Source organism: Rattus norvegicus, chromosome 5 (genome assembly GCF_036323735.1).
Source record: "Rattus norvegicus strain BN/NHsdMcwi chromosome 5, GRCr8, whole genome shotgun sequence".
NCBI lineage: Eukaryota > Metazoa > Chordata > Mammalia > Rodentia > Muridae > Rattus > Rattus norvegicus.
This window is the reverse complement of record NC_086023.1, coordinates 169,938,071-169,965,983: the sequence shown is the minus strand read 5'-3', so window position 1 is coordinate 169,965,983 and position 27,913 is coordinate 169,938,071. Positions and strand designations below refer to the sequence as shown.

Sequence of the window (27,913 nt, the reverse complement as noted above, 5' to 3'; positions counted from 1 at the left end):
TGAGACCAAGGATGGGTGCTCTGTCAATATCGAGCAGGTTGGAAGGGCAGGGAGTTTTAACTCGGCCTCTATCTGCCGACCTCCCTGGCCTTGGCTGTCAGCCAGCACAGCCTCTGACCTCTGGGAGTGGTGTCCTCTGTTTTTCTGAGCAGGAGCTGGGGCTACGACAAAGGCAGTCTTTCTGTCTCAGAAATGAGTAAATATTGACCCTAGGGCTTTGGGGGCCCTGGCCGTTGCCACTTAAGAATGATGCGGACATCTCTATTGGAAGCTCATAAGGGCTGAGCTAGTTGGGCAAACCTACTCCCTAAGGCAACCACATTCTACCGCCGGGAGCTCTTCCTCCTGCTTCAGGGCTGGGACAACCCCCATCGTCCTGCATGATTAATCTGGCAACCCAGTTCTGCCACGAGCAGTAATTACAAAGGTATATCTAAGATGGGAGGACGGGGTGCTTGGAGTAGCTGAGAGGAATGGAGGCCAGTCTCTCCAGCAGCCTCTGTGGAATGGGGGAGGGGACCCATACTCTCACACATTCATTTGAACCCATTTAGCTCTGTCTCCCCCATGCCCACCCTGTCCTGTGTAAGAAGAGGCACACGCCTGATGCCGCAATGATGGCAGCTTTGCCCTCATGAGCACTTCCGTGTGTGTGTTCACTCCCAAGCTCTCTCCACTTTCCATGGAAATACACGGGGGACATCTTTAAAGTCCGCACCTGGACACCATCATCGAGCCCGGTGCACGGTGAAAGCAGACCTTCAACGTTGGCCCCCTTTGAGAGAGATGAGGAGAAACACTTGTTGAATTCCCCAATTTCTTGCCCAATCCCGTCCCTTTACGCTACTGTTGTCCATTGCACAGTTGGACATATCTTACTTTCCAAGCGGTTTTTTCCAGTTAATTCTCCCTGATCCATTCCCTCCCTCTTTACCCAAGCCTCTCCTCCCTCAACATCCCCCCTTCCTTACGTGTTTTCATACCTACGCTCTTCCATTTCCCTGCCTCTCTAAAGGTAAGATGTATGAGGTCTCTCTCCCTGAAATGGCTAAGTGTTGACAGAGCAGATCACCATTGTGTGAGCGTCAGCAGGAAATCCTATGATACTAAAAAAAAAAATGTCAGCCGTGGGCACTGGAGAGGCCGCAGGGCCATTAGGAGTGCATGATGTTCCCTAAAGGGAACCAGTTTGGTACCCACACTGGGCAGCTAAAAAAACCACCCGCAACTCCAGTCCCAAGGGACCTGACACTCCAGTCTCCAAGGGGAGCAGCCACCGACGTGCACATATACTCACAATTATTGCTTTTCAATCTTAAAAATGGCTGCCGTGGAACGGGAAGCTCAGAGGTTCAGGCCTGGAAGGAAGCTCAGGAATTACGGCCGGCTGGCTCAGTGTCCCTAGGTAATCTCCCGCTGGATGTTTGTAAACCCCAAATTTGATGATGTTAGGCTTTGCCCTGCCAGCCAGGCTACTCCAGATGTCTCTACCGGATGTTGTGAGCTTCTGATTTGATGATCTCATGAATCGAGCGATAGAAATGTCTGTTGGAAATGGTTTGCCTTCCAGAGACAGGGTCTCACTATACAACCCTAGCTGTCCTGGAACTCACTCTGTAGACCAGGCTGGACTCAAACTCACAGAGATCTACCTGCCTCTGCCTCCTGAGTGTCAGGGTAAGTGGCTGCACCACCACACTTCCAGCAAGGGCAATGTTTTTGATGCATTTAGCTGTGGGCTGTTCTTGTTACAGAGATGGGGGCCAGCCTATACCAAGGCAAAGGGTTTTGGGGAGTCAAGGGAGCCTCCCCACTCACAGAGTCTGTTTCTGCAAAGCCTAAATGGTTTACCAATATAATGTGCATTCCAACAGGAATGTAGTCAGGTGCCCTCAAAGCCTGCACACCAGTGGTTGAGAATATGGGGTAGAAACTCTGAATTTAGCACTCCGGCTGCTCATCACCCTGGGTCCACAGCAACTGGAGTCTGGTGCAGTATGAACAGGACAAAGGCACGATTCTTAACATTTAAAAGACAGGTTCTTAGCCACCGCCAGCCAGCCTATGAAGGCCTGTGTTGAGATGATGATACACAGGACTTATTCCGAATTGCTCAGGGGAAGACAAAAAGCAGGGAGAGAGATGGGACCAAGGTGTGAAGGGGTCCATTATACCATCCTCTGATCCAGTTTATGTGCTTGAGACCATCGACAGGGGGAGCAAACATTGTAAGGGCTGCCCTCTGTGATTTCACCTCCCCAGCTCAAGTTCCCCAAATAGTAGGATCCTGCCCCCACTTTGGGGGTCACCAGGAGTAGGATCAAACACAGTACCTGTAATCCTGGTAGCCAATCCCCAGACCCAGGGCTCCCAGCTAGGCTCCACCCACAGGCTTGGAGCTGGCCACACAGGCCTCCCAGCTTCCGTAACTCCAATGTCATCACCTAGGCAACTGGACGCTTATGCCACTGCCCTGCCACTGCAAGCCACAGGACCTCCAGCACCTCTGCCCAAGTCTACGGACCCATCCAGGGCCCAGGTTCAGCCAAGGTAGGCAGGGGCTCTAAGCAGATCTGAAATCAGGGTTCTCTTGCTGACCTCCTTCCCGCACAGGGCAACGGCCTCAAGGTTCCAGCAGGATAGGGAAGCCCCTCCCCACCAACTCACCTGGTAGCCCAGAAGTAAGGCACTATGTAAGCAGGCCTGTGGCACAGGCAAGCTGGTGGCCAAGGGAGTCTGAAGAGGCACTGTCTGTGGTTCTGTGGCACAAGGCACCACGATATGGCACTTTGGAAAGTCGTCTGTACTGAGTCATCCGCAGGGTCTCTCTGGGCCCCTGTGCTATGGCAGCTCGGGATGGAGACAGAGGGGATTCCGACATCCCCCAGAAGTGGTTCTAGCTTCTCCTCAGCCTTCATTCCTTTGTACCACCTGAATCTCTCTTTATCCCATGCCCAAGAGATACCAAACAGCTCCCTGGACCCTCCAAGGCCACGGTTAGTCCTGCAGGGTGCTGCAACTGCCCAGAACTCACTGGCTTCTTCCTAACTCCCTCTCTGCTACTTAGACTCAGAGCCTCTTTCAGTCTCAGCCTGTGCCAGGCTTCCTAATCCTCACACGGCTGATCCTCAACATGTCTACATGCTGGCCTAAGTGTGGAGATGGGGCCTCAGCAGGCCCTGCTCCTGTCCACTTGGTCTGCTGTCCTGTGAGCAGGGCTGGATGTTCTAGGACTGGCAGACTCTACAGGGTCCTACCAGGATGAAATCTAGAGAGAATCCTGCATAAAAATGTGCATGAGGAAACACGTGACTGTGCATGTGTGTGCATACATGTGAACACCTCAGTTGTGTGGTGCGTTGTGGGCCAGTGTGCACATGCGGATTGAGAAGCAGAGTATTGGGAGTGTATGAGTCATGGCTTTTTGTGGTTTACCACCATGTTCTCTACAGAACCTAGTGGTGGCCCTGGAGCCCAAATGGCTGGAGTAGTGCCTGAAAGACAGATGTCTACCCCCAGTATTAAAGTCAGTGTCTCACTGTGTAGCCCCAGCTAGCTTAGAATTCACTGTGTACTCTGTACACATTGTGTGCATTCATCCAGATCTCTTCTATTTGATTGGTTACTTCCACTGCTGGCCCTGTTAGCATGCACCATATGCATGAGGCCCTCATAGCCTGAGACACTCATAACCTGAGACCCTCATAACCTGAGACTCCTCTAGCCTGAGACCTTGTTACCTGAGACCCTATGCTATGAGACTTCAATAGCCTGAGACCAACATAGCCTGAGACCCTTATAACCTGAGACCCTCATAGCCTGAGAAACCCATAGCCTGAGACACTCATAGCCCAAGACACCCATAGCCTGGACCCTCATAGCCTGAGACCCTATGCTATGAGACCTTCATAGCCTGAAACCCTCATAGCCTGAGGTCCTATGCTACAAGACCTCCATAGCCTGAGACCCTATGCTAGAAGACCCCTATAGCCTGACACCCTCATAGCTTGAGACCTTCATAGCCTGAGACCCTTATAACTTGAGACACCTCTAGCCTGAGACCCTCATAGCCTGAGACCCCCATAGCCTGAGACACTCATAGACTAGGACACTCATAACCTGAGACCCTCATAGCCTGAGACACCCATAGCCTGAGACCCTCATAGCCAGAGACCCCCCACAGCCTGAGACCCTATGCTACAAGGCTCTTGTGCCTACAGTGGATGCTGACAGGGTCAGCAAGAGGACACAGGACCCTGCTGGGTCACCCAAAGCCAGCGCTATTTCCTTGGGTCCCCAAATCTGAACTCCTAAGGGGCCAAAGCTCAAATGAGGAGGATACAGTTGCTTTTTTTAGTTATTATTTTAATTTCTCTATGCATTTATTCCTTGTATGCATGTGTATGAAGGCATGCGAGGCTATCCTGAGACTGAGCCCACGTCCTTGAGCTTGGTAGCTGGTACCTTTAGCTTCTGAGCCATCTCACCCAGCCCCTGGGGTGCGAGTGGTAAGTCTTCACCCCTGACAGCTCACTCCTGGGTTCGCCCAACCTTCCCTGAACTTTAAGGCCACTTGATCACACTCAATGGTTAACTCTGCCTCCGATGTCTGTTCGCTGGGCGCCGACTTTGTGCTGTGCACTTGCTGAGTGACTGGCTAGGTCCGTCTGTTCTCTGAGTTGTATCTGAACACACATGGGGTTTTGCTCTTGCAGCAGAAGCCATGGGGATACTTGAGGAGCCGGGGACTGTCCAGAGACCCCGAAGGGCGAGGTCAGTAGTTGTTCCCCGTCCTCAGATGACTGGTGGGGTTTTATCAGGCAGCATAGAGCCTTTCCTCACGACCCCTGGGGCTGAGGACAAGGGGTTCTGATGCGTTTGGCATCTAATTCTACCAGGTCAAAGAGCTCCTGGAACCTTCTCCAGGAGTGGGCAGCCCCTCAGAGAGGTGAGTAGGACAGGTCGTGCCTGCAAGAAGCCACCTTTCCAAATCCAAAACCAAATGGAAGCTGGGCCGTGAGGACCCACAGGTGGCTGAATTGCAAACACAGGACTGTTGGGCCCTTGGTAAGAGCCTTGCCCAGGAATCTCCCAAAAGCCTTTTATAGACCATCCGTGTGAGGAAGGTGTGACAGTTTACTTGAGGGACGAGAGGCTACAGACCCCACACACAGGAAGAGACGGGGACCCCTGAATGTATTGTTGAACTTCCTGGTGTTGGTCAGTCCAGAGATCCGAGGGTCGGGGTGCACACTTTAGGCTCTGTTTCTGACTGTGTCCCCAACATGGTCCTCACTTGCTCTACCTGCCCCCGCCCAGACCTGTCTCTGTGACCTGCAACCTCTGCACTCTGCAGCTCTGACAGGGAGTAGGGCTGCACGTGGAAGAGCTGGAGCCATGACAACCTGTTCTGGCCACCTGTACACAGAGTCTAGACAGACATCCACCCTGACTACAGGCTCCTGTCTCTCCTGACCATCAGCACCCTGGCCTCGATGTCCTCTTTCTGTTCTATCCTAGCTGGCTTGAACCAATCTTGCCACTCACTCCTCCTGCCCCCTCTCTCTTGGAAGCTCTCTCCACACTGCCAGGAGGGGGCTGCTCAGCTGTATCAGTGGGTCAAGCTCCTTTGAATCGCCCCTCTCATGCTCTTGGCCCCTTAGAGGAACTCACTTCATCAGCCCTGTCATACCTCCGACCCTCACCCTCCAAATTCACCAGACCCCTATTTCCAGTTATGGAGGCATAGGTAGGAGTTCAGACTCCCTGGTCTTCCTGGTTCTTCTCTCTAGCACTCAGCCCTTGACAGCAGCACAGGCTGATTGTTCATTCTGCCTCCAGGTAACCAGGTTATCCCTGACTCCCCTCTTCCACACAATAGAAACCAATTAGCTTTTTGAGACGCCCTGTGAGTGTGACCGTGCTCAGCAGGCTTGAGACTACGTTCAAAGAGGGGGCGAGACCAGAGTAGCTATGAATGGGCCAGAGACCAGATCAACGTACGTACGACGTATGTACGTACGAGGTACGTACGTTACACGCGTCAGTCTCCACTCACAGATGTGGTTTCTCACCCCCGCCTTTCCCTTGAAAGGGAGCCTGACTTGTTCTCTTCCACTCTGAGCCAGATACTAAAGGAGCTATGACCTGCCCGATTCTGTCGCTCCGTGCTCATCCGATTACGTCATTCCACCGGGATGGGCATGACAAGCCACAGTTACCCCTTTACCGAGGAAGGCACAGAGGCTCAGAGGGCCATGTCACCTGCCCAGGTTTGCACAGCTGGAGAGTGGCAGAGGGTTGTGTGGCCAGCGTAGGAAGGGCCCCAGCTTATGCACCTAGCAAGGCTGAAGGCCAGGGTAGGAAATGATGGGCTAGACGCCATGTGTCCCACACGTGGGTAGGGGCACCCTTGGATGTCTGAACATGGGCAGGCCCTTGGAAATGAGGGTTTGGGCTTCCCTGGGAAGGTGAGAGTGTATCCTGGAAATACTGTCACCTCCGGGGAGGGAAGAGTAGATAGACAATTGTGTGCCTCGCATGAGCAAATAGGATTCAGGATTCACTATTCACTCACTCTGTACGTCGAGGAGTTCGTGCTGCTCGGGTGGGGGTGCGGGGGTCAGCACGCTGCAGCGTTCATTTTGTTTGGTCTTGTCTGAGTTCCCACGTGGTGCCAGGTGACTTAGCATGGATGGGAAGTTTGGCCAACTATTGTCTCCTTCAAGAAGTGCAGGGAATGCTGGGTGACCTGAGGGATGAGGGCTAGTCTTCCTCTAGCCCGGTTTCCATTCCCTGGCTGACGGCCTGAGCCCAGGCAAGAGAAGGCAGCTGCCTAATGCTTCACATAGCACACCCTGCCCCACACGGGGCAGCTAAATTTATCTTCCTTCACCACTGCTTGGCTCCTCCAGCTTGGGGAGAGGCGACAGTTGCTATCTGGACATCCAGGGCCTCCCTCACCTGGCCAGGGGCCAAAGTGCCCAGCTAAAGGTTGGGATTCTCTTGTGAGGTGAGTAAGGGCAGGGGTTCAGCCAGTTTTCAGGTGGGTCAGGACCAAGATGGTTGCTGTACCAGCCTTGAGGAGGGAGGTACTTCTGTCTGTATCAGGTGGGACCCCAGTCTCTGCACAGCCTCCTCTTCTGGAGGCGGCTCTAGGGAAACAGGCTTCTGGGATCAAGGCCCCTAGGTGGCCAGGTTCTTGATGTTCTGAGTCTTGTGTCTGTGACACTGCCCAGAAATAATGCCATTTCAGGGAAAAAAAAAAGCTCCCTGGCCATGTCCCTGAGCCTGACACCGGCCCTCTGCCCACATGAGGATCTCCTGTGTCCCCTGGAGGAAAAGTCACACAGTGATTGAAATGGGCCCAGAGGGCCCCTCCTGTGGTCACCACAGGGACTTCTGACTTCAATTCTCCTGTCCACTGGAACAAACTACTAGCTGGGATGGGGGCGGAGACAAACCACAGTATCCTCGAGGTCATGTAGTCATACCAGGCTGGGAGAGTTTCTGGGGATTTCCCTGCTGACCTGAAGAAGGCCCCTGCCGTAGCCAGGAGGCCCAGTGTCATGCTGCTGAAGGTCCTGCCTCTCCCGTGTCTGGGCTACATGTGGACAGCCTTGCTTTAGTTTCCATTAAGAAGGGTGGGTATCGGGCTCCTAGAAAGCAGTGCACCCCCATGGGTGGGGTACCCCTTCCAGTCAGGCACAGGATGGTTCTGGGCATCTAGTATATCATAGGTGGTTGTGAGGCTGGGGCTAAGCAGGGATAAGAGGGGGTGGGGAGTGGGGGTAGCGAGAAAGGAGGCCCCCGCCTTACGTGACCGAGGTGTTCTCTATGGCCAAGTGACATCTGCGTCCCTACCTCCAGTCAGGTGACAGGGTTTGGGGAAGGAAGGCTCAGACTCAGAGCTGGCTAAGACAAAGGCTTTCTTGAGGATCCGCCACCGCCTCTGGCTTTTAAGGACAGTGACGGGAGAGGGGAGCTGGGAGAGCCAAACACAGAAGTCGCGTGTATCAAGGCCATGGTGTATCAAGGCCATGGTGACGGGGATGTTTGGGAGATCCCTGAGCTGGGCCCAGGCTGGAGGTTCTGAGAGTAGTAGTTCTTGCTAGGACATTGAAACGGTGCTCGTGGGCAGGGTGAGGTAATGGGAGAATCAGAGACTTCTCAGGGGCCAGAGGCGAAACCTGATTCAGCTGAGCCCTAGCTGAAATTCCGAATTATTCGGGCAAGTCCCTTGGGTCTCAAACATAGTTTACTCATCTCTGAACTGGCTGGGGGGAGGGAGCCCAGCTAGGCCGCTGCTGGGAATCTAGTTAGCATCTCTGGGCTGTCTCTGTGGAGGTCAGGGAGGTCTTCCACCACGCAGTCGTGAGTGGTGGAACTGTTTCCAGCAGATGTAAATGTCCACGGGGCACAAGTTCAGTCGGAGCTGCCGGAGCACAGTGGGGAGGCCTGTCCTTGGCTCCGTGAGCATCCACCATCCATGAGTGTTGCTTCCTACTTACAGCCTTACTCTCTTCTGTGTATCCTGGCACCACAGGCCTGACTGATGTACCCGCCCCCCACCGACCCACACACTTGTTGGGACCCCTTGGGGCACAGCAGGTCTGAGTTTGGCACAGAGTGTCTTTGGTAGCTTGCTGTGGTCCTGCTTCATGGTGTAGGCACTGCCAGGCCTGGAAGAGATCCAGCTCAGCAAAGGGAGGAGCTCATCTGAGTCTTTGATGGAGGTGGAGGCAAGGCTAGGGCAGGGCCAGAGGCAGCCCATATCCCAGCCGTGCCCACAGCCTGGCTGCTGTCAGAGCTTCTGACACAGTGGACCAGGCCTCCTTGGTATTTCTCCCCAAAGCCTCCCTCTGCCGATCCTGGACCTTCAGTGCCTCTCCCCGCCACAGTGGACGTGTGTTCTCTCTAGAAAACCTCAAGTCTTCATTAAAAAAATATACAATCCCAGGGCCAGTGAGATGGCTCAGTGGGTGAAGAGGCTTGCTACCAGTTCTGAAAACTCAAGTTTGATCCCTGGGACTTACAGAGTGGGAGGGGAAAACTGACTGATTCCCGGAAGCTGCCCTGTGACCTCTGAGGTGTGCACCTGCACGCACACGCATGCACACATGCACGATGTAGTTTTTTTTTTTTTTTACATCTGTGCTTCCCAACACTGATTTTGTTCATAACCTCTGACAGTTTCTCAAAACTGGCCTCTTTGCCATCACGACTTGATGTTTCTAGTGACTTTCCATGCGTACGTAATCTGTTCCTGTGGTGCCCAGGTCTCGTTCTTCTGGCGAACACATCTCTCAGCTAAGGCACGTGTGCCCTATGGAGAGGGCTCAGGTGGTAAAGTATTTGTCATGCAGACACAGAGACAGGAGAACTGTGGGAGCCTGCTGACCATCCAGTCCGGTTGAATCTGTGAGTTCCAGGTTCAGCAGGCAACTCTACCTCAAAAAAACAAGGTGGAGGGCCTGGAGAGATGACCCAGCAGTTAAGAGCACTGGCTGCTCTTCCAGAGAACTCAGGTTTGATTCCCAGGGCCCATTTATGACTCATAACCATCCATAACTGTAGTCTCAGGGGACCTAGCCTTTTCTGGCCTCTCTGCAGGAGGCCACAAGGAGCACACTTGTGGTATACAAACATACATACATACTGGTAAATATCACATCACACACACACACACACACACACACACACACACACAAGTGAAGAAAAAGTAGGGTGGAGAGAGCTAGAGGAAGACACAATGTGGACCTCTGACCTTCCCATGCATCTGTATTGAGGGATGTAGATTCATTGAAGAGGACCTAGAGTTCTAGAATTGATTTACTGAAGTGCAGTTTCTGATGACCCTCTCACCCTGAGGTCACACATACCTGAGTCCAGGGCCCCCTTTGATTGGCTCCTGCAGTGGCCAGCAGCAAACACTCCTAGTGGTGGCAGCAGAAGCCAGCACTGCCCTCTGGGTTGGGTTGAGGAGAAGAAAAGGCAGACCTGGCTGAGCAGGGAGCACCACCTTAGCAGGCAGGAGCACGGGGAAATGCAGAAGCCAAAACTGGCCGTGGCAGGAAGCAGGCTTTGCCGGATCTGAGGGTCAGTGAGAAGGCGCTGTGAACAACAAGAACTATGGGAACTATGTGGTGTTAGCTTTGAAGGTATAGCTGGTGCCCTCTATCAGGCGGTAACCAACAGTAACCAATGGCGTGTCCTGACCAGAGAGCTCCAGAGAGCTCAGGAGTCCTTGATGTCCCTCACCAAATCCGAACCCTGAGAGGGCAGATATCTCAGAGTGTGTTCGATCTGTCTGTCTGTCTGTCTGTCTTAGTTAGGGTCTTATTGCTGTGAACAGACACCATGACCAGTGTAAGTTTTTTTTTTTTCTTTTTCTTTTTTTCGGAGCTGGGGACCGAACCCAGGGCCTTGCGCTCACTAGGCAAGCGCTCTACCTCTGAGCTAAATCCCCAACCCCCAGTGTAAGTTTTATAAAGGGCAACATTTAACTGGGGCTGGCTTACAGGTTCAGAGGTTCAGTCCATTATCATCAAGGTGGGAACATGGCAGCATAGCAGCATCCAGGCAGGCATGGTGCAGGAGGAGCTGAGAGTTCTATTATCTTCACCTGAAGGAAGCCAGGAACAGACTGAGCACCCCCAGGCAGCTAGGAGGGTCTCCAAGCCCACCTCCACAGTGACATACTTCCTCCAAGACCACACCTCCTAATAGTGCCACTCCCTGGCCAAGCATATGCAAACCATCACTCTATCTATCTATCTATCTATCTATCTATCTATCTATCTATCTATCTATCTATCTGTTATCTACCTATCATCTATTAGTCTATCTGTTATCTATCTATCATTTATCTAACATCTATCTATCTATCTGTTATCTATCTATCATCTATCAGTCTATCATCTATCTATCATTTATCTAACATCTATCTATCTATCTATCTATCTATCTATCTATCTATCTATCTATCGTTGTACAATTATTCTGCTCCATCCCATATCACTCTGCTGAAGGCCTCTCTCTGAGCTGGCAGCAATCTCTCTACCTATCTAGTTCCCAAGGCAGGTTTCCATGCCAGAAACACACATCCCAACTCCGTGGCGTCCCACAAAACTCTCCCAAATTCAATTCTCCGCATGAAAGAACACACAACACAATGACCTCTGATCCAGTTGATAAGATATAACTGCCCACCTAAACATAAAAACCCTGTACACAACCATCCCTTAAGAACATTCATAACAACCTGTAAATACACAGAGTGGAATCTTAACGTCAGCTTCCATGTTCTCTCCCCTGTGGCTTCTCTCTGTCCCTCCTGTCCCTTGCTCCTTTCCGTTCCAGTCTCCTCCCCTTCCCTCAAACTTTTCCCCCACCCATCCTTCCTTCTCGTCCAATGACAGGCCTCGTTCTATCTTGTACCTGCCTCACGTGTGACATCATCCCACATTTATCATCTATCTACATCTATATATCATCTATCTATCTATCTATCTATCTATCTATTCATTCATCTATCTTGCCTCTGCGCCCCTGCCTCTATCTATCGTATGTCTGTCTCTCTATCATCTATCTGTCTGTCTATCTATCTATCCAACTATCTGGTCTCTGCCCCTGACTCTGGTTCTTCATCTCTCTCTCTCTCTCTCTCTCTCTCTCTCTCTCTCTCTCTCTCTCTCTTTGTCTCTCCCTCCCTCCTTCTCTCTTTCCCTCTCTGTCTCTCTGAAGAGAGGAGCTATAACTTTGTAATATAGTAAGGCTGGATTCCTGGGTGTGGAAATTTTGTAGAAAAAGAGGAAAGGGTGACACGTCTGGGTGGTAGAGGTGGCCTCCCTGAGGGTGTGGTGCTCTCTGAGTTCAGAGCTAGATGCCGGGAAAGACCATTCGAGGACAAGGGCAAGAAGGCATGTCCCAGTTGAAGGGACAGAAGGACAGAGCCAAATACTAGCCAGTGGCCCGTGTGCACCCCATTGAGTTTGTCAGGACCATAGCAACCAGGGAGGGGCAGGATAGGAGGGTGAGCAGGGCCCGTGTCCATGGCAAGCACGTCGGGGTTCAATCTTAAGCATGGGAGGTTTGGTTGGATGCTCCTTCCTTGTGTGGATGCAGGAGGACCTGTTAGGCAGAAGGTATGGGAAGCAAAAGACTCGGCAAGGGGTCTTGGGGCAGAGCTGCAAAATCTGCTGAGCTCCTGTGAGTCTGGTGCCTGCAAATAGCCCCTCCCTGCCTCCCACTCCATTTCCAGGCACTGGGCACCTGCCAGTTTTTCAGTGTGGTCCCCGTCATCTCCTTTTGCTTGAGCTGACACAAGGCATGAAGAGAGAAGGACCCATATCCTCCCTTGCTTCCTCAGTCGACTGGCCATCTTCAGATAGGCCTGGCATTGGGGTGGCAAGCCATCATGGGTGTCAACACAGGTGGAATTACCAGCAGGGTGCTCCTGGAACATCCTGTACTGTGACACCCAGACTCCAGTCTAAGCCAAAGCTCTTGCGGCTATCTTCCTAGGCCACATCTATGATGGGACCTTTGAGGAGCGTGTGCTTGGAGTCCTCAACCTGACAGGGAGTCTCAAAGTGTCCCTTCCCACCCTGAGAACATCAGTGGTGGCAAGGGAACTTGGGAGACCATCTCAGGCAGTGTGATCACAGCAGGACTGCCATCCATTCCAGGGGCTGCCACAGAGCGCTCTCTCTCTCTCTCTCTCTCTCTCTCTCTCTCTCTCCCTCTCCCTCTCCCTCTCCCTCTCCCTCTCCCTCTCCCTCTCCCTCTCCCTCTCTCTCTCTCTCTCTCTCTCTCTCTCTCTCTCTCTCTCTCTCTCTCAAATACACACTTTTTTTTTTGGTTCTTTTTTTTTTCGGAGCTGGGGACCGAACCCAGGGCCTTGCGCTTCCTAGGTAAGCGCTCTACCACTGAGCTAAATCCCCAGCCCCCCCCCCCACACACACTTTTTAATTAAAAAAAAAGTATGGGCCAGGGAAATGGCTCAGTGTGGGTAAGGGTGCTTGCTGCTGAGCCCGATGACCTGAGTTGGATGCCTGAACCCCATGTCGTGGAAGGAGAGAATCCACTCCTCACAACTGTCCTCTGATCTCCACACTCATACCATGGTATACACACACACACACCACACCATCAATCATCAATCAACCAATCATCAATGCAATTAGGTAAAAAATGTAAGGAATGCCCTGAAATTCTCCTAACATATAATTAGCGTTTTATTTTAAAAGTATTATTACTGTTGTTTTTGGAGGCGAGGTCTCACCTAGTTCAGGCTGATCTTGAGCCGATGCTCCTGACTCAGCCCCACGACGGCTGGGATTGCAAGTCTACACCACTGCTGGCTTCCAAACAAAGCTTGAAGTGCAGCGACCGACCTCCGAGTTTACCTTGCCGCACAGCACAGTTTATTCCATCCCAGCCTATTTAATCCCCAGAAGAAACCCGGGCCCTGTGAGCCCTGGCTTGCTGCTGTACCATGCCAGGCTGGCATCCCCAACCTGCCTTCAACTCCCTTTGGAGTTCTGTTCCGTACCTGTTGCTTGGGCACTAGGTAGTTCAGCCCGGTTTTCGCAATGTGTCTCTATTGTGCTGTTTTGAATCAGCAGTTTGTTCCTGGTCACGGTCAAAATGCCACCTAACACATCTGGGTCATATCGTGTCTGGCAGCTCCTCTTCTGACGAATTCCCAGTCCCCCACCCCCACCCCGTCTGGTGAAAGTGAATAATGTCACTGTGAAAGGGACCTGGGGGTCTGTCCACTATGTGACATGAGCCATGTCCTTGCCCTTACAGAGTTTGGCATAGTCTGTGTAAAAGGGAGAAAGGGACCAAGTGGCCCCTGGGACAGGACTTCTAAGATGGCCATCCCACTCTGCCTGCCCATGCTGGTTGGCCAATGGCTTGTCCAAATCTTCATTATTGTGACGAATGGGAGGTGGGGAAAGTGGATCCTTATTGCTGGAGAAGAGCATAAATTATCTGTTAATTCCTGGGCTTATACTGATGTGGCCTTGGTCAAGGCACTTAAGGCCTCTGAGCCTGTCTTCTGAGTGAGGGACTGTGACATGTACAGGATACTTGTTCTGTGTCAACATCCCTTGCTGACTGACCCCTATGACGGGCCACCCTAGCTTGTGGCACTTCTCTGAGCACCCGTGGCCTGGCACGTGCCATCTCTAGATGTGTGCCACAAACCGCTATGAGCAGATGCCTGCCTGGGGTCAGACAAAAGCGACGGATCTGCCCTGCCAGCCCTGGGCAAGTCTGGACCTGCCTGCTTGGCAGCGCGGGGCTGGGCAGAGCTGGTTCCTAGGGCTTAGGAGGCTGCCCCAGGGAGCTGCTCCTCAGCTGTGGGCAGGTGGGCTGGGGTTTCCCTGCCCCACCCTCCCACAAGGATGAAACTTACTCTGCCAGAGTGCCCTTACCCTGCCCCCTCCTCCAGGGTGGCTGTGAGTGGGCGGAGCCTCCGTGTGGGAAATTGTGGGGAAAGAGGCTGAGGTACTAACTGGGGACAAAGTGACTCTGCTCCCCTTTATCTCCTTTGAGAGACCATCCAGAGGTGATTGATTGGGGCGACTCCCAGGCAACAGTCCTAGGACCTTGTCCTTAGACCCTGCAGGGTGAGATCCCTGGGGTCCTGAGTCCCACGGTACCCTGCTCGTGTTTGCGATACAGGCCTGGCTCCAGCAGGGGGCGCCCCACACACGCTCTTATTAAGAGGAACTGATGAAGTCTGAGCTGTCTCGAAGTCCAGGCGACAAGGCACAGACTTCCTCTGGCACCAAACCAACACCTGGCTTGACCTAACTCTGGCCATCCCTGTAGGCTCAGGACACGGTGGTGTCAGTCATGGCTCATTCTTGCAAAAAACTGATCCAAGACCATGGAGACTAAATTCACTCTCCCAACAGCATCCGTGCAGTGTTTGGGCGCATGCCCTTGTTACCGGTTTTCTGGCGGCAGAATCCAGGAATGGCATCTCTAAAACCCAGCTTGCCTCAGTCTCACTTCCTGGACCAGAGGACGGGCTGCTTGGGGGTGGGGTGGGGGTGGGGGATGGTAGGGAGGAAGAGAAGAGAGTGAGGCAGAGAAGAGGAAGGGACTCGGGAAGAGGGGGCAGTGTGGGTGGGAGGACTTAACGCTGGGGTCTCCTCGCACCATCGTAGGCAGCTCCTTCCACTTGGCTCTCCTGGTACTGAGGAAGGCAGGAGGTGGGACTCCTGGATGCTCACAGTTTCCTCCCTCTTCCTCCAGAATGAGCAACGGCGTCGGGGAGATGGCCCAGTCCTCTTCCTCCTCCTCTTCCTCCTCCACCTTCGAGCACCTGTGGAGTTCTCTGTGAGTATGGAGAACTCTGCCTTGCTGGGCTTGGTTGGCCTTGGCTGGCTTGGAATAGGTTGGAAGAGGGGTCTGCTAGGGTGGCAGCACCTTGTCCTGGGTGCATGTGACTCACAGTCCTGGCCTGTCCTCTGACCAGTTCTCTAGAGGGCTGTGGGCACAGAGACCGCGTATATAACACATTTTCTTCCCAGTACGATCAGGCTTGAGGGGCAAGCGGAGGGCTGGTGGGGATTGTGGGGGCCAGGTAGGAAAGTTTCAGAAGGCCGAGAACAGGGTTGGGGATTTAGCTCAGTGGTAGAGCGCTTGCCTAGGAAGCACAAGGCCCTGGGTTCGGTCCCCAGCTCCGAAAAAAAGAACCAAAAAAAAAAAAAAAAGAAGGCCAAGAACATATGATTTATCTCCTGGGACACACACATGCTATTAGGAGCCATGGGGTATCCTGGTGTCCTGAGCCAGAGGAGCACAGGGATTCTAGAGCAGACGCTAACATCCAGTGTCCTTCCCACACACACAGGGAGCCAGACAGTACCTACTTTGACCTTCCCCAGCCCAGCCAAGGGAATAGCGAGGCAACGGGCAGCGAGGAGTCCAACATGGATGTCTTCCACCTGCAAGGCATGACCTCCTCCGTCATGGTGAGTGGGGCTGTGCTAAAGAACGGACATCGGTAATAAATTCGGGTTGGCTCTTCTTAGGTGGGTTGGGTAGCCCACCCTGGGTCCGTCAGGACACTTCAAATTATAAAGGAGGAAATATATAATGGGCTTGTGTTGCTGTCAACTCCTAGGTAAGACTGGACTCAAGCATGCTTGGGCCCAGTGGCAGGCGGAGCTTCAGGCATGGCTGGATCCAGGTGTTTCCCTGCGGCCACCTCCTCTTTTGCCCGCTTGTCTCTCTGGTTTCGTTCCTGGGATACCTTTGCTCTTAGGCAGCCCCAGCCCTCAGAGAGAAAGGAATTGGGATTGTCTAACATCTTGAAGCCCTGTGGAGAGGGAACCCCTCTTTGTCCTTGGCCCAGAAAAACGTCTTTGTGTTGGTCTGAGTATGCTTGCTTACTGTTTCTATCTTTCTAACTGGCCCATGTCCCTATATCTACCTCTGGACCCGGTCAAGATGGAGGGCACTGGGGCAGGCTCTTTATATTCGAAGAGGAAGATGTGGCCAATGGGGACGGTGGTTCCACTCCCCATCTTGTGGGCTCTTTCCTGGGACCAAGAGGGATGCCAAGCATCCAGCCTTTGGAATTTGTCTCCTCTTGGCAAGAAGGTGAGACTCAGTAGCTGTGGGATTCTGCTCCTGCCTTGCTCTCTGGCTACCACTGATGAGCCCTGGTGGTGCCCAGAGCTGGAGGAAGGTGGCTGCTGCATGCAAGGGATGCGTGAAGACCTCTGCTCCCTAGGAAACTCCTTGAGGCCTTCTGTCCTCAGCATCCTCTCCTACTGGATCACCAAGGTGCTGGGATCCCACAGGCAAGAGGGCTGGGAAAGTGTTAGGCGGGGACTTGTTGGAGGAACCCCGCAAGCACATTAAGGAAAAGCAAAGCCCAGACCGAGTTGGCACATGTCAGCCGCAGAGGCACCGGATAGCCGAGCGTGTCTCCAGTGCAGCCTTCCTCCCACTAGCACTTGATGGGCCATGTGCTAGAGGGCCAGGCACTCTAGAGGGCAGCAGAGTGAGTGTGAGGCTAGACCCTGCTTGGAGGGGCAAGCCTGGTTACCTTGGGCATCAGTGAACAAGAGGCCCATGGGGCTCCAGTTGCAAGCATGAGAGTACAGCAAGGCCGAAGAGGCAGGAGGCACTATGCCCTTGCTCCCCTCTCTCTATAGAGGTGGCAGGTTGGACAGAGAGCCTACTGATCCCCTGTGGAACTGGGTGAAGACTCCCTCCTACAGTGCCAGCCCCAGGGGGTAGGGGTTCTATCAGGTGTCATCCTGGTGATACCCACTTCTCTGAGCTCTGGCTGTCCAGCCCTGATCTCTGCCAGCTCAGAAGCCTGTCCCAGAGTAGCCGGCTGTTCATTTTCATTCAATGCCGGTGGGTGTCCATTTTACAGGCAAGGAAACTGAGGCAGATGCTTTGGAAGGAGAGACAGGGGCTTGGGGAAGAGAATGGCCCCGCGGCATGGTGAGGTTGGTCCCTCATCCTGTCTGCCACTCCTTAGAGACATGATTCTGACACTCTTCATCTAGGAAACGTGTGCCCTCCAGTCTAGAGGGACAAGAGATGGCTACCAGGCTCCAGGGAGGGAGGGCCTTACAGAAAGAAGCCTGCCTCAGGAGTTCTGGAAGCTGCCTCCCCCGGTTTAAGTTACCCAGCCCTGGGAGGGCAGAGTGCTCAGAGACCTCACTGTGACTGAAGGGAGAAGCAGGGAACAGTCCCTGGCCCCTGAGGCTAGGGATGTGGTACCCACCCAGGCCCCGAAGATGCCCAATGTAAATATGCTGGTGGTGCTCTGAGCTCTCACCTGCTGGGACATGCTGCTCCTAGCAGGGGTAACACGGGTGGAGCTCAACACCTCCGCAAACGAGGGGCCCGCTTTCTCAGGTTGCAACATGCCTTGCAGTAAAGTCATGGATGGAATTCCTGGGTGCACAGCTCAGCTCCTAGAAGTGGGAATTCCCTGGAACTAGGACTTCCTGGCCTTGCTTCTGCAGGGTTCACCTGGCCCTCATGCCCAGCTCTTTCAAGACACAGCTACTGCTCAACAGCTCAACAGCTTCCTGTATGTTCAGAACTCCCAGCAGCCCTGATGGCAAACATCAAGGCTCAGAGATAACTAGGGCTGTGTGGATGCAAAGTTCCACAGCTCATCCGGACTGCAGGAAACTGAGGGCAAGGGCGGGGGGCCTGCAGGGCCTGCAGGGGACAGTGGGGGAACTGCAGGGGCTGCAGGAAGCTAGGGAGCAGGTGGGCAGGGGAATGCAGGGAGCGCTAGATATCGCACACCATGAAATGAGGTTGCTGAAGTTTGATCTCATAAATCACACGACTGATTACAGCTCATCAGGATCACAGAGGAAAGGGGGCAACCCTGCAGGGAGTATGCTCTCAGAGCAAGGCGAGGTGGCTGGTGATGAAGCACCTAGCTGTCATCTTTGGGTCCAGGGATGGAGGCAGCTATGGAAATGGCAGTTTGGGGTGCAGATTGTGGGAGTGGTTTGGGGACCTACAGGGTCCATCGTTGTTTTAGGGTATGGGAGATTGAGTGGAGGGCAAAGTTCCCATTGTAAGCACCAACTGTGTGCCCAGGGGCAGCAGGGGCAGCAGGGGCAGCAGGGGCAGCAGGGGCTTGACCTGGGGGGCAGAAATCCCATTTCCCACCCTCAGTCCTTTCTCTCTGCTTCCCTGGTTCTCCGTGGACCACATGAAGTGGACACCAAGAGCCAGAGGCTCGCCCAGCTCTTCGATTGCAGGAAAGGGACAGAGAACTGTTGCTCATCAGAGTAAAGGGGAAAGGGAGGCGCGTGCCCTGGGCGTGGCAGCAGGATCACTGCCTTTTCCCACCTCTCCACATCCCCCTCCCCCGCAGGCGCCCCCTTCCCGCTGTTTCTGGCGCCTTTCTCTGACAGCAGCTGTTGCGAACAGATGGGACACGGAGGGCTAAGGTGGTGCTGCAGCTGGCTAGGCGGGAGCTAATGTGCTGATCTCCCTGTGGCCTGCGGGAGGCTGAGCCAGGAGAGTAGATGCCCCGAGACCCCAAGGGGCACCCGAGGAAGCCTTGCTGGCTTCAAGGAAGGGGGCATCTCTCTCCTGTCCAAGAGAAGGACACGCATGGGCCCTGGGTATGCATCCTTGGGGGCGGGTAGGTCAGACCTTGGCAGGGAGAATTTACAGCGAGGGAAAGGTAGGGCAAACTTGGGGACCCCCAGTTCACCCACCACTTCTGGTGGTTTCTGGCCACCCTTACCTTGGCAAGCTTTGGTGGTAACGGGGTCATAGGTGTGCAGGTGACCCCCCAGTTACAGAGCCTCACCGAGAGCCCATTCCTCTCCCTAACTCCAAGGTCCAGGGGAAGAGGCACAAAGTCACTGGCAGGGACAGGAGATGGTGTGTCTGCTCCTGAATCAACACACCAGACTCGGGCACCTGTCTCTTGAGCATGCGTTGTAGAGAGAATGCCAGCGGAGAGGAGAGCTCCGTGCTGGACAGCCCTTTCCCTGGCCAGGCCTTCCCTCAAGGCTGACAGACTCTCAGGTCAGATGCTTCCTCTGGTAGTAAGATGTCAGTCAGTTCCAGCCTTAGTCCTTCCCTTCATGGTTTCCTCGAGGTATTTGTAAAACCAACATGACCGTTTATCGATGAGGATTCAGAGCAACTGAGGGGGACAGTTCCTCAAACCCCAATCTGGAAACCGAAGGCCATCTCTTTCGGGTTCTCTGGAGCAGCCTGGCCACATCTACTGAGGTGGGAGTTTATAAACCTGGCCCTCAGAATCCATGGAGGGAGGCTGCAGATAACCCTGGTCTCTCTATTGTAGACAGACCCCCGAACGGTGTTTCTCCTAAGATTGCCCTCCCCCCGCAAATTAGACTAGAAACTGACTTTATTGTTCATAGCTGACTTACGAGTGGTCTACCTGACTGCCTGCAGTGCCTGTGCCCCCAGGTAGTGTCAGGGTCCTCAGCACCTGCTTCTCTGTGTGCATGTGGCACCGGAGGCTCCTCCTTGCTGACTGCTCCCGGAGAACTCTCACAGCTGAGGTGGGAGCAAAGTGCTGCAGCCCTAGCCATGACCAGGCCTCTCAGACCAGCGCAGGGCTCAGTATGAAGTCTTTGCTGCCTCCGTGGATTCCAGAGCGTTGAGCAGGGTCTACAGCCACTGCCACAGCCCTCAGACCAAGCCCAGTTACTGCCCTGCAGAGGTAGAAGGAAGGTGGTTTCAGAACTTGGCAAGAAAGGGCTAGACAGAGGCTCTGTCTGCACACCATCCCTGCCTCTTCTTGAGCATTGTTAAGACTCTAAATGTGCTGGGGTTCAGGCTGTTCTTCCAGGAGGCCTGGAAATTCAGCACCAAACGCCCCCTTTTCACGGGACACGTTTCTGTCATAGACCGCTGAAGGTGAGACTTCATGGGTGGACCAGACCTGAAACTCAAATGCCCCCCTTCTCAAATGCCCCCCAACAAGGGGCAGTGGTATCCACCGCCCCCCACTAGGGAGATGTTTATAAAGAGCCCCTGACTGTGCAAAGTTCACCATGGCTGTGGTGCGTACTCGGGTGGTCCTTAAGGAATTTTCTGTGGTAGAGTGGCCATGTCTCTGCTTCCTGGGCTTGGCTAGAGACAGGACAAAATGCTGTCTGCAAGACAGTGTTACGGGTTCTTTGGCTCCAACCACCACTCCAGGCCTTTAGCAGTTGGCCATGTTCTCGGTGCATCTTTCCTTTATTCAGACCTTGGGGTGGTCCCTGTGGGTCTGCGGTTCCCTGGGAGGAGGCAGGTCCTCTCACCTGGGTCTCCAAGGCTGGCGGCACCATCTCTTCCTTCAGGGTGGCACAACCCTGGCTGCAAAGGTCTCCAGGACCAGGGCTGACCGCTCAAGCTTTAGAGCAGAGGCCGTTTGTAGGTGACTGCCACAGCCCCCCAGAGCACTTCGCTGGGTGGCAGCTTCGAAGGGACCTGGTGATAGTGTATGATCTCCAAGCCAGCCACTGACCCTGCATCCCCACCTGCTCCCCCTGCTCAGCCTCCTTGGTGCGGTCCAACACATCTCCGGGCAAGCTGAGGCCTGCCCTGTGCTGATGAATAGTTATGAGAAATAAAGGGGTGGGCCCCGGTTTGTTGTTGGATGCAATCAGTTGACAGAAATAAGGGAGATGGGCAGGGCGAGGATGCCAACTCTTAGCCCGCACGCTTCTGAGCATCCCTGGCTCCTGCCTTCCTAGCCACAGAGCCTCAACCCCTCCGTACACCCCACTGGGAAGCCACCAGTCCGCCCCTACCCCACCTAGCCACCCAGACTCATGCCTCGTCCCACGGCACACCAGCTCCTCAGCGTGTGCAGACCCCCACGAGTCTACCATGCTTTACGTCGGTGACCCCATGAGACACCTTGCCACGGTAGGTGTGACGTGCCCGGTATAGGGTCTGCTTAGAGGCCCGATACCATCCATCTAGGGGGGATCGGCAGGGTAATGCCATGGTTGGGATTCAGAGAGACGTTCTCTAGACTGCCTGCTGGGTGACCAGAGGCACTGGGTAGGCTGGAGAGTGGACAGGTTCTGGTTCTGTTCATCCTGGGGTAGCTCTTGAGGACCAGCAGCTACTGGCTGAGCAGGAAGTGGGCTGTGGGATGCCAGGCTTGGCTGGCATCTGGTCAGGGTGGGAGAGCTGCTGCCCAAGCCCCTGGGTTGGCTACTTCTGAAACGCATGTGGAGGCTGGTGGCTTTGGCCACACTCAGGGTCCCTGAGCTATTCTGTCCTAGGAACTCTGCAAAGAGGTCACCTTTGCTTTGGGCTTTGGTGTGGAGCGGCCCCACCCTGCCAAGAGCATCCTCACCTGGGAATTTGTTCACTTGACAGCATAGATGGGGCGTTTCTGGTAGCCAGGGGCTCTCCTTGATGTGGGCGTGAACTCCATGGCACAGACAGGCAGCGGGCTAGACCCAAGGCTCCCCGTTGCTCCTTTCAAGCAGGTACAGCCAGCTTGGCAGAGAATCGAAGGACAGAAGGATAGAAAGAGCCACTGCCTGTGCTTGGCCTGAGCCCAAGGGACTTGGGCTCATTTCCAGACTTGCCAGGTCCCTGGGGTCAGGCAGACACCAGGCTGCTAACTGAGCAGCCTTTATTGACCAGTTAAATTGGGGAAAGGGATCACATGAGCTCACCTGAGTTACGTGGTCCGATGCTCTTAGCAGGCAGCCCCCATCTCGAGGAAGCAGAATTAACATCAGAATACAGACGACAGCATCAGGGCAGCCCACAACACCTGGGTACAGGTGCCCACACAAGGCTATTTCCCTTTTAGGAGAACAGGGAGAGTAGCATCATTGGCACTTGTACTGTGCAAGAAGCCTTCGATGGCAGAGGTGTGTGTGTGTGTGTGTGTGTGTGTGTGTGTGTGTGTGTGTGTGTTGCATGCGGTGTGTATGTATGTGGGCATGTGGTATGTATGCATGTGGTGTGTGTGCATGTGTGTGTGCATGTAGTGTATGTGTTTGTGTGTGTGTGGTGTGCATGTGTGTATGTATATGGGCATTTGGTGTGTGTGCATGTGGTGTGTGTGTGTTGCATGTGGTGTGTATGTATGTGGGCATGTGGTATGTATGCATGTGGTGTGTGTGCATGTGTGTGTGCATGTAGTGTGTATGTATATGGGCATTTGGTGTGTGTGCATGTAGTGTGTGTGTGTATGTGTGTGCATGTAGTGTGTGTGTGTGTGTGGTGCATGGTGCATGTGTGCCCATGTGTGTACATGTGCATAGGAGGGACATACTGGCATAGCTCCAAGACATGCAATTCCACCTCTCCCCCCACCTTCACACCTGAAATCCAAGGAGAGGATGTCCTCCCCTCCCCCATCCATCTTCAGCCAGGTGATCTTTGCTTTATCTGTGCACCAACATGAAATATTGGATATGTGCTCCCTTGGGCACAACCTTCAACTCCCATGCCCACCTGTGGGCTGTGTAGTTAGTTTACTGACCTCAAGGGCATCTGGCTGCCATGTCGGGAATCCAGAACCCCTAACTGGTTAGTCTAGGAACCTGAGGGCAGAGGACTCTGGTACCCTTTTCCTCTTACAAAGCAGGTACCAACCATGGGAAAGACTGAGTGTGGGTTGAATCATGGTTCTGCAGGGTGTCTCTTCCTGAGAGTCATATCCAGAGCTACATGGATACCTGCCCCCAGGACGGCCACTGACTCTGGTCTTGGTGCTGCCACCCTAGGTCTCAAAACCAGTGGTGGCTACCATGTCATGATATCTTTGTGTATTATGGTGTGGTGTGGTGTGGTGTGGTGAGTGGTGTGTGTGTGTGTGTGTGTGTGTATGTGTGTGTGTGTGCATGTGGTTTGTGTGATGTGGTGTGTTATGTATTTATATGTGGGTGTGCATGTGGTTGGAGTGTGGTATGTGTTTATATATATGTGTGTGTGTGCATGTGTGTATGTGCACACATGTGGTGTTTATATATGTGTGTGTGTTTGTATGTGTGTGGATGCACGTGTGGTGTGCGTGTGTGTTTGTATGTGTGTGCAAATGTAGGCGAGAGGTGAGCCTTGGGTATCACTCCCCAGGCGCTGTCCTTGTATTTTGAGTCTCTCACTTGCACCTGGGGTATGCTATAAGCTGAGGACGCTAGACTGGGCTGTCTGTCCGTCTCTGCCTCCCAACACTAGAATTATAAGCAAACATCACCATGTCTGGTCTGTTACATGGGTCTTTTGGATCAAATGAGGCTCCTTATTCTTTGGTGGCAGGCACGTAACCGACTGAGCCATCTCCCCAGCCCCTGCTGTTTCTTCTTGGAGCAGGGACTCTGTGGTTTTCCCTTTATTGCTTCACCATGTGCTTCCTATGCGTTTGGCCCGGTGTAGCAATGCAGCTCGGGTTTACTGGGGCTCCAAGCTTCTTCCTCTGGGGGCTGGGCTGAGCCATCATCCTAACTGGGTAGGTGACTCGGTTTCCCCATTTCTTTGTGAGAGGCTCGTGTAGGAAAGAGCAGCCTCTCACTCAGAGAATATTAAATCCAGTGTGGACCGAGCCCTCGCCGTATGTTGCTCTGCCACACCTTTGTTGTCCCTGCAATTTGCAGCCACCTCTTGGGAGCCCACGGGCAAGAGCTGGCTTTGGAGACTGGACTGATTTTCAGGATGCCACCTTATCCCTGGACAGATTTTCTCACAAGTGTACCCTATCTTGGTTTGGGGGCTCAGTGTATAGGTTCGGGCTTTATCTCTGGTGCCCACTAGCTGAGGCTTTGAGGGAGTGAGGCCACGTGCTGAGACAGTTCCCTTCTCTGTAAGCAGGATAGTAGTTACTCTCATACCCATTCAGACCACAGAGATGAGCTGTCACATGACCTCTGGCTACGACTGTGCCAGCCCTTTATATGTCAGTGGAGGTACAGAGAAGCTGGCTGAGAGAACTGGGCATGTGCTCTTGCTCCTGTGACCCTCCCTCTCCCCTCCTCCCCCCTCTGAGGACTAAAGAGTCTTTGGCCAAGTGATGACTGCTTGAGTCCATCCCTGACACAGTGTGGGATTGGCTGGGAACTCCTGCAAACACTGAGCCCATTTACAGAGCCGGAAGGAGTCGAGGCCACTGGAGCTGGGCCTCCTAGATGGGAGAGGCTGCAGCTGACACTTCTGACACAGCCCTAAACGCTTAGCTCCTTTGTCAGTTTCCAGTTCTCTTGCATGTACACCACACACACACACACACACACACACACACACACACACACACACACACAGAGAGAGAGAGAGAGAGAGAGGGAGAGACAGAGACAGAGACAGAGAGACAGAGACAGAGAGAGACAGAGACACAGAGAGAGAGAGACAGAGAGACACAGAGAGAACAAAAGCCTCCCAGGATATAGTAAGGCAAGTGTGGGTGCCCTGGTTCTTCAGTGTCTTCTGTGTGGAGTGACGCTCTGCTCTATCTCTGCAGAACCAACATCATGGTTGTAGAATTGGTGAACCTGGTTGTCCTCCCCTCCCTCGACACCCCCCCAGCCCAACACACACACACACACACACACACACACACGAACACAAGCACACCGGTGCACATACAGCCCAGGTCTGGGGGCCACCCTGTCTGGAGCAGGCTTCTCTGTGCTCCTGCAGACAGCACAGGTTTCTGGACTGGAGGAGCCCAAGGGGTTAGCCCCAGAGGGGAAAAGATAGCTGTGTTCCAGGAAAGAGCTGTAGGGCAGACAGGTGGAGCTGGCCTAGGTTCTAGAAAAGTCTGGTGCAGTGCTGAGAACTGACCACACGGGGGCAGCACTGAGACTGGGAGAAGCGATATGGTCCAGGTGAGGGCTGCCAGCACCTAGGGAAGGAGGGGTGGAGAAATGAGCTTGGGAGATTCAGCACTGGACTTGCCGACTGGCTGGTTGTCAGGAAAGCAGTCTGTAGGAGTGACCTCAAAAGCTTTTGACTGATGGCGATCTGCTGCAGGGGGCTGAGAAGTGAGATTGGGCTTTGCACTGCGGCTGTGCAGTGTTTGGGGTGCACAGATCAACAGATCAACAGATGAGGTAGAGAGAAGAAGGGAGAGGGAGCTAACCATCTGGCAGCCAGGACAGGGCATCTGTGGAGATGATCAGGGTTTGGAGGAACCTTCTGAGGACCAAGGCAAGGCTAGAGGACGAGGCTACAGTTGCCTTAGAAGCCCTGTAGTGGTGATCAGAATGACTGTAGGGTTCGTGTGAGAGGTAGGCAAAGAGCCTGAGCATGTGGGTGGGAGTGACCAGGTGGGCATGCAGATGTGGGAGGCAGGTGGTCAGGGTGGTGTGATGGACAGACACCTGGGTGGGAGTGGCCAGGTGGGCATGCAGATGTGGGAGGCAGGTGGGCAGGGTGGTGTGATGGAGAGACACCTGGGTGGGAGTGGCCAGGTGGGCATGCAGGTGCAGGGGGCAGGTGGGCAAGGTGGTATAAAGTGGACATGAGTGTTATTTAAGTCGGGGTGAAGGGGGCTGTGTTAAGAGGGAGTGGGAAACAATTCTGGGAAAGAGAGACACACTGAGGAGCAGCCTGGAAGCCAGAAGGGTGCTGGAAGCCAACATGGTGACCCAGGACAAGAGACCCCATTACAAGGTTAGGAAAGAGACCAGAGTCAACCCCATGGAGGAAGCGGATGACCCTGGGGAGGGTAGAACTAAGTAGGATTAGGTCTGAGGGAGAGGGATTAGGTCTGTGCGAAGTCTTCCCCTCCACTGGCCCAAACCCAAACCCTGGAGGGAACTAGCCTTGACCCCCAGCCCAACACCCTGTCTATGTCATCTCTGTCTCCAAGCGCCTCAAAGCTGCCGGTGCTCAGATGTGCACGGATCCACTGTCAACTGTCCTCCGCCACCAAGGGGACCGTGTGCACCTAGCCTATAACCCTCTCCGCGAACCCAGAAGTTATGTTCTCTCACCTCTCCTGCTGTGTCCATCACCCATTCACTTGCTCTGGCTACCTTTCCCTGTCACCCCACCTAGAACTATGTCAAATCCCGCAAGACCTAGAGATTAGAAATCACAGCAGTTCTTGCTTTTCCCAGAGCCCCACCCTTCCTGGACACCCGCTTCTGCCCTTTGATGGGCAGCATTCTCCCTAACTTCCTGGAGGCCCAGAGCTTGAATTCTGGTTGGCTGGCTGGCTTATTACTGTACTACGAGGGTAAAGTCCAGAAGCCTCCACCGAGAGATGCCAGGAGCCAGAATGAGCCAGTTGAGGGCCTGGATGTGTGGGCAGCCTCTGTCCCCACCGTTCATGGCCCATCCCCCTGCTTATGCTGAGGCGACTTCTTCATGGGGGGGAGGTGGTCCCAAGACAACATCACAGCCTCGCTATGGGTCGCTGCAGGTGACTCGGTGACATGCGTGAGCCCACATCAGTCTTGGTTAAATGTCGTAGTCGTCACGATCTAATTCCTCCGCTTAGCTGCTCCTTCTTTGTCCCTCGCTGACCTAAGCTCTAGGAAGAGCCTGGGAGGTCCCCGATGCCGGTCCCATGAACGGAACAGATGGACAGAAAGGCAGTGGGGTGGGGCGGGGCAATGCATGGACACCAATGCTGGGTTTCAGACTACGAGAATGTGCCAGGGAGAGGTGCTGGCAGAGCCATGCCCCCTCTCCCATCCTCTCAGACAGACACCCGCCTTTGCTGTTGGGGTATGCTTAGCGGTTTAAAAATTCGTGTGAATCACTGCAGCTCATAGATGGTGCGTGCCAAAGAGATGGAGGAGCTGCCTGGAGACCCTGGATCTGGAAGGCTCTGCTGCGTGATACCGAATTCCAGACAGTGCTGGTGGAGGGGTGGCCTAGGCTTTGTGGTGGGTCCTGTAGACACATGCCCAGCAGCCTAGTGGAGCTTCTGGGGGCATGTTTCCCGGGTTTGAGGTGTGGAAAGTTCCACATGGCCCTGGCATGGGACCGGGCAAGGCTCTGCCTCATCGGGCAGAAGGAGGGTGCTGTGTGCATACCTCTAGGGAGGCAGCCGTTCCCCCCATGCACAAGTCGTGTCTTGTTGACATTTCCATCCGTTTAATCATAGACTCGGGGAGACTGTGGGAAACACCATCAGGATGGAGGTCTCCAGCTAGCACACGGGCGGGAGAGGTGGCTGTCTCCACGAGGCCAGGGGGCTGTCAGTCACTAACCCCAGGCAAGCTGAACCCAGGCTCAGACATGCCTGCAGGGGAGGACTGGGGATCCAGAAGCCTTCTTACCCTTAGAAGAATCCACACAGCTTCGGCTGGTGTTTTGGAAGCAGGAGGACCCTGACTCCCCATCCCTCAGTGCTGGGCTCAGAGCAGAATGAGTGAGATTTGTCACAGGGTGGAGGAAGGGGGCCCAGGGGTGAGCCATTCCTGCAGAACACCGAAGCCCCACATAA

General features: G+C 53.9%; 1 protein-coding gene across 3 annotated transcripts in view; it reads left to right on the top strand.

Moving 5' to 3' along the window:
• The window catches only part of Tp73 (tumor protein p73), an 84,275-nt gene that overhangs the window by 22,092 nt on the left and 34,270 nt on the right, over window positions 1-27,913 (top strand). Inside the window, exons 1-3 of one of the 3 annotated variants that reach the window (NM_001108696.1) lie at window positions 2,432-2,550; window positions 15,277-15,360; window positions 15,878-15,998. In NM_001108696.1, the coding sequence (NP_001102166.1) occupies window positions 2,435-2,550; window positions 15,277-15,360; window positions 15,878-15,998 (321 nt within the window). In that variant the 5' untranslated portion in view covers window positions 2,432-2,434. Of the gene's footprint in view, window positions 1-2,431; window positions 2,551-15,276; window positions 15,361-15,877; window positions 15,999-21,161; window positions 21,421-27,913 lie in introns of those variants that run through there. The other 2 variants (XM_039110454.2, XM_039110455.2) reach the window with 2 other exon arrangements.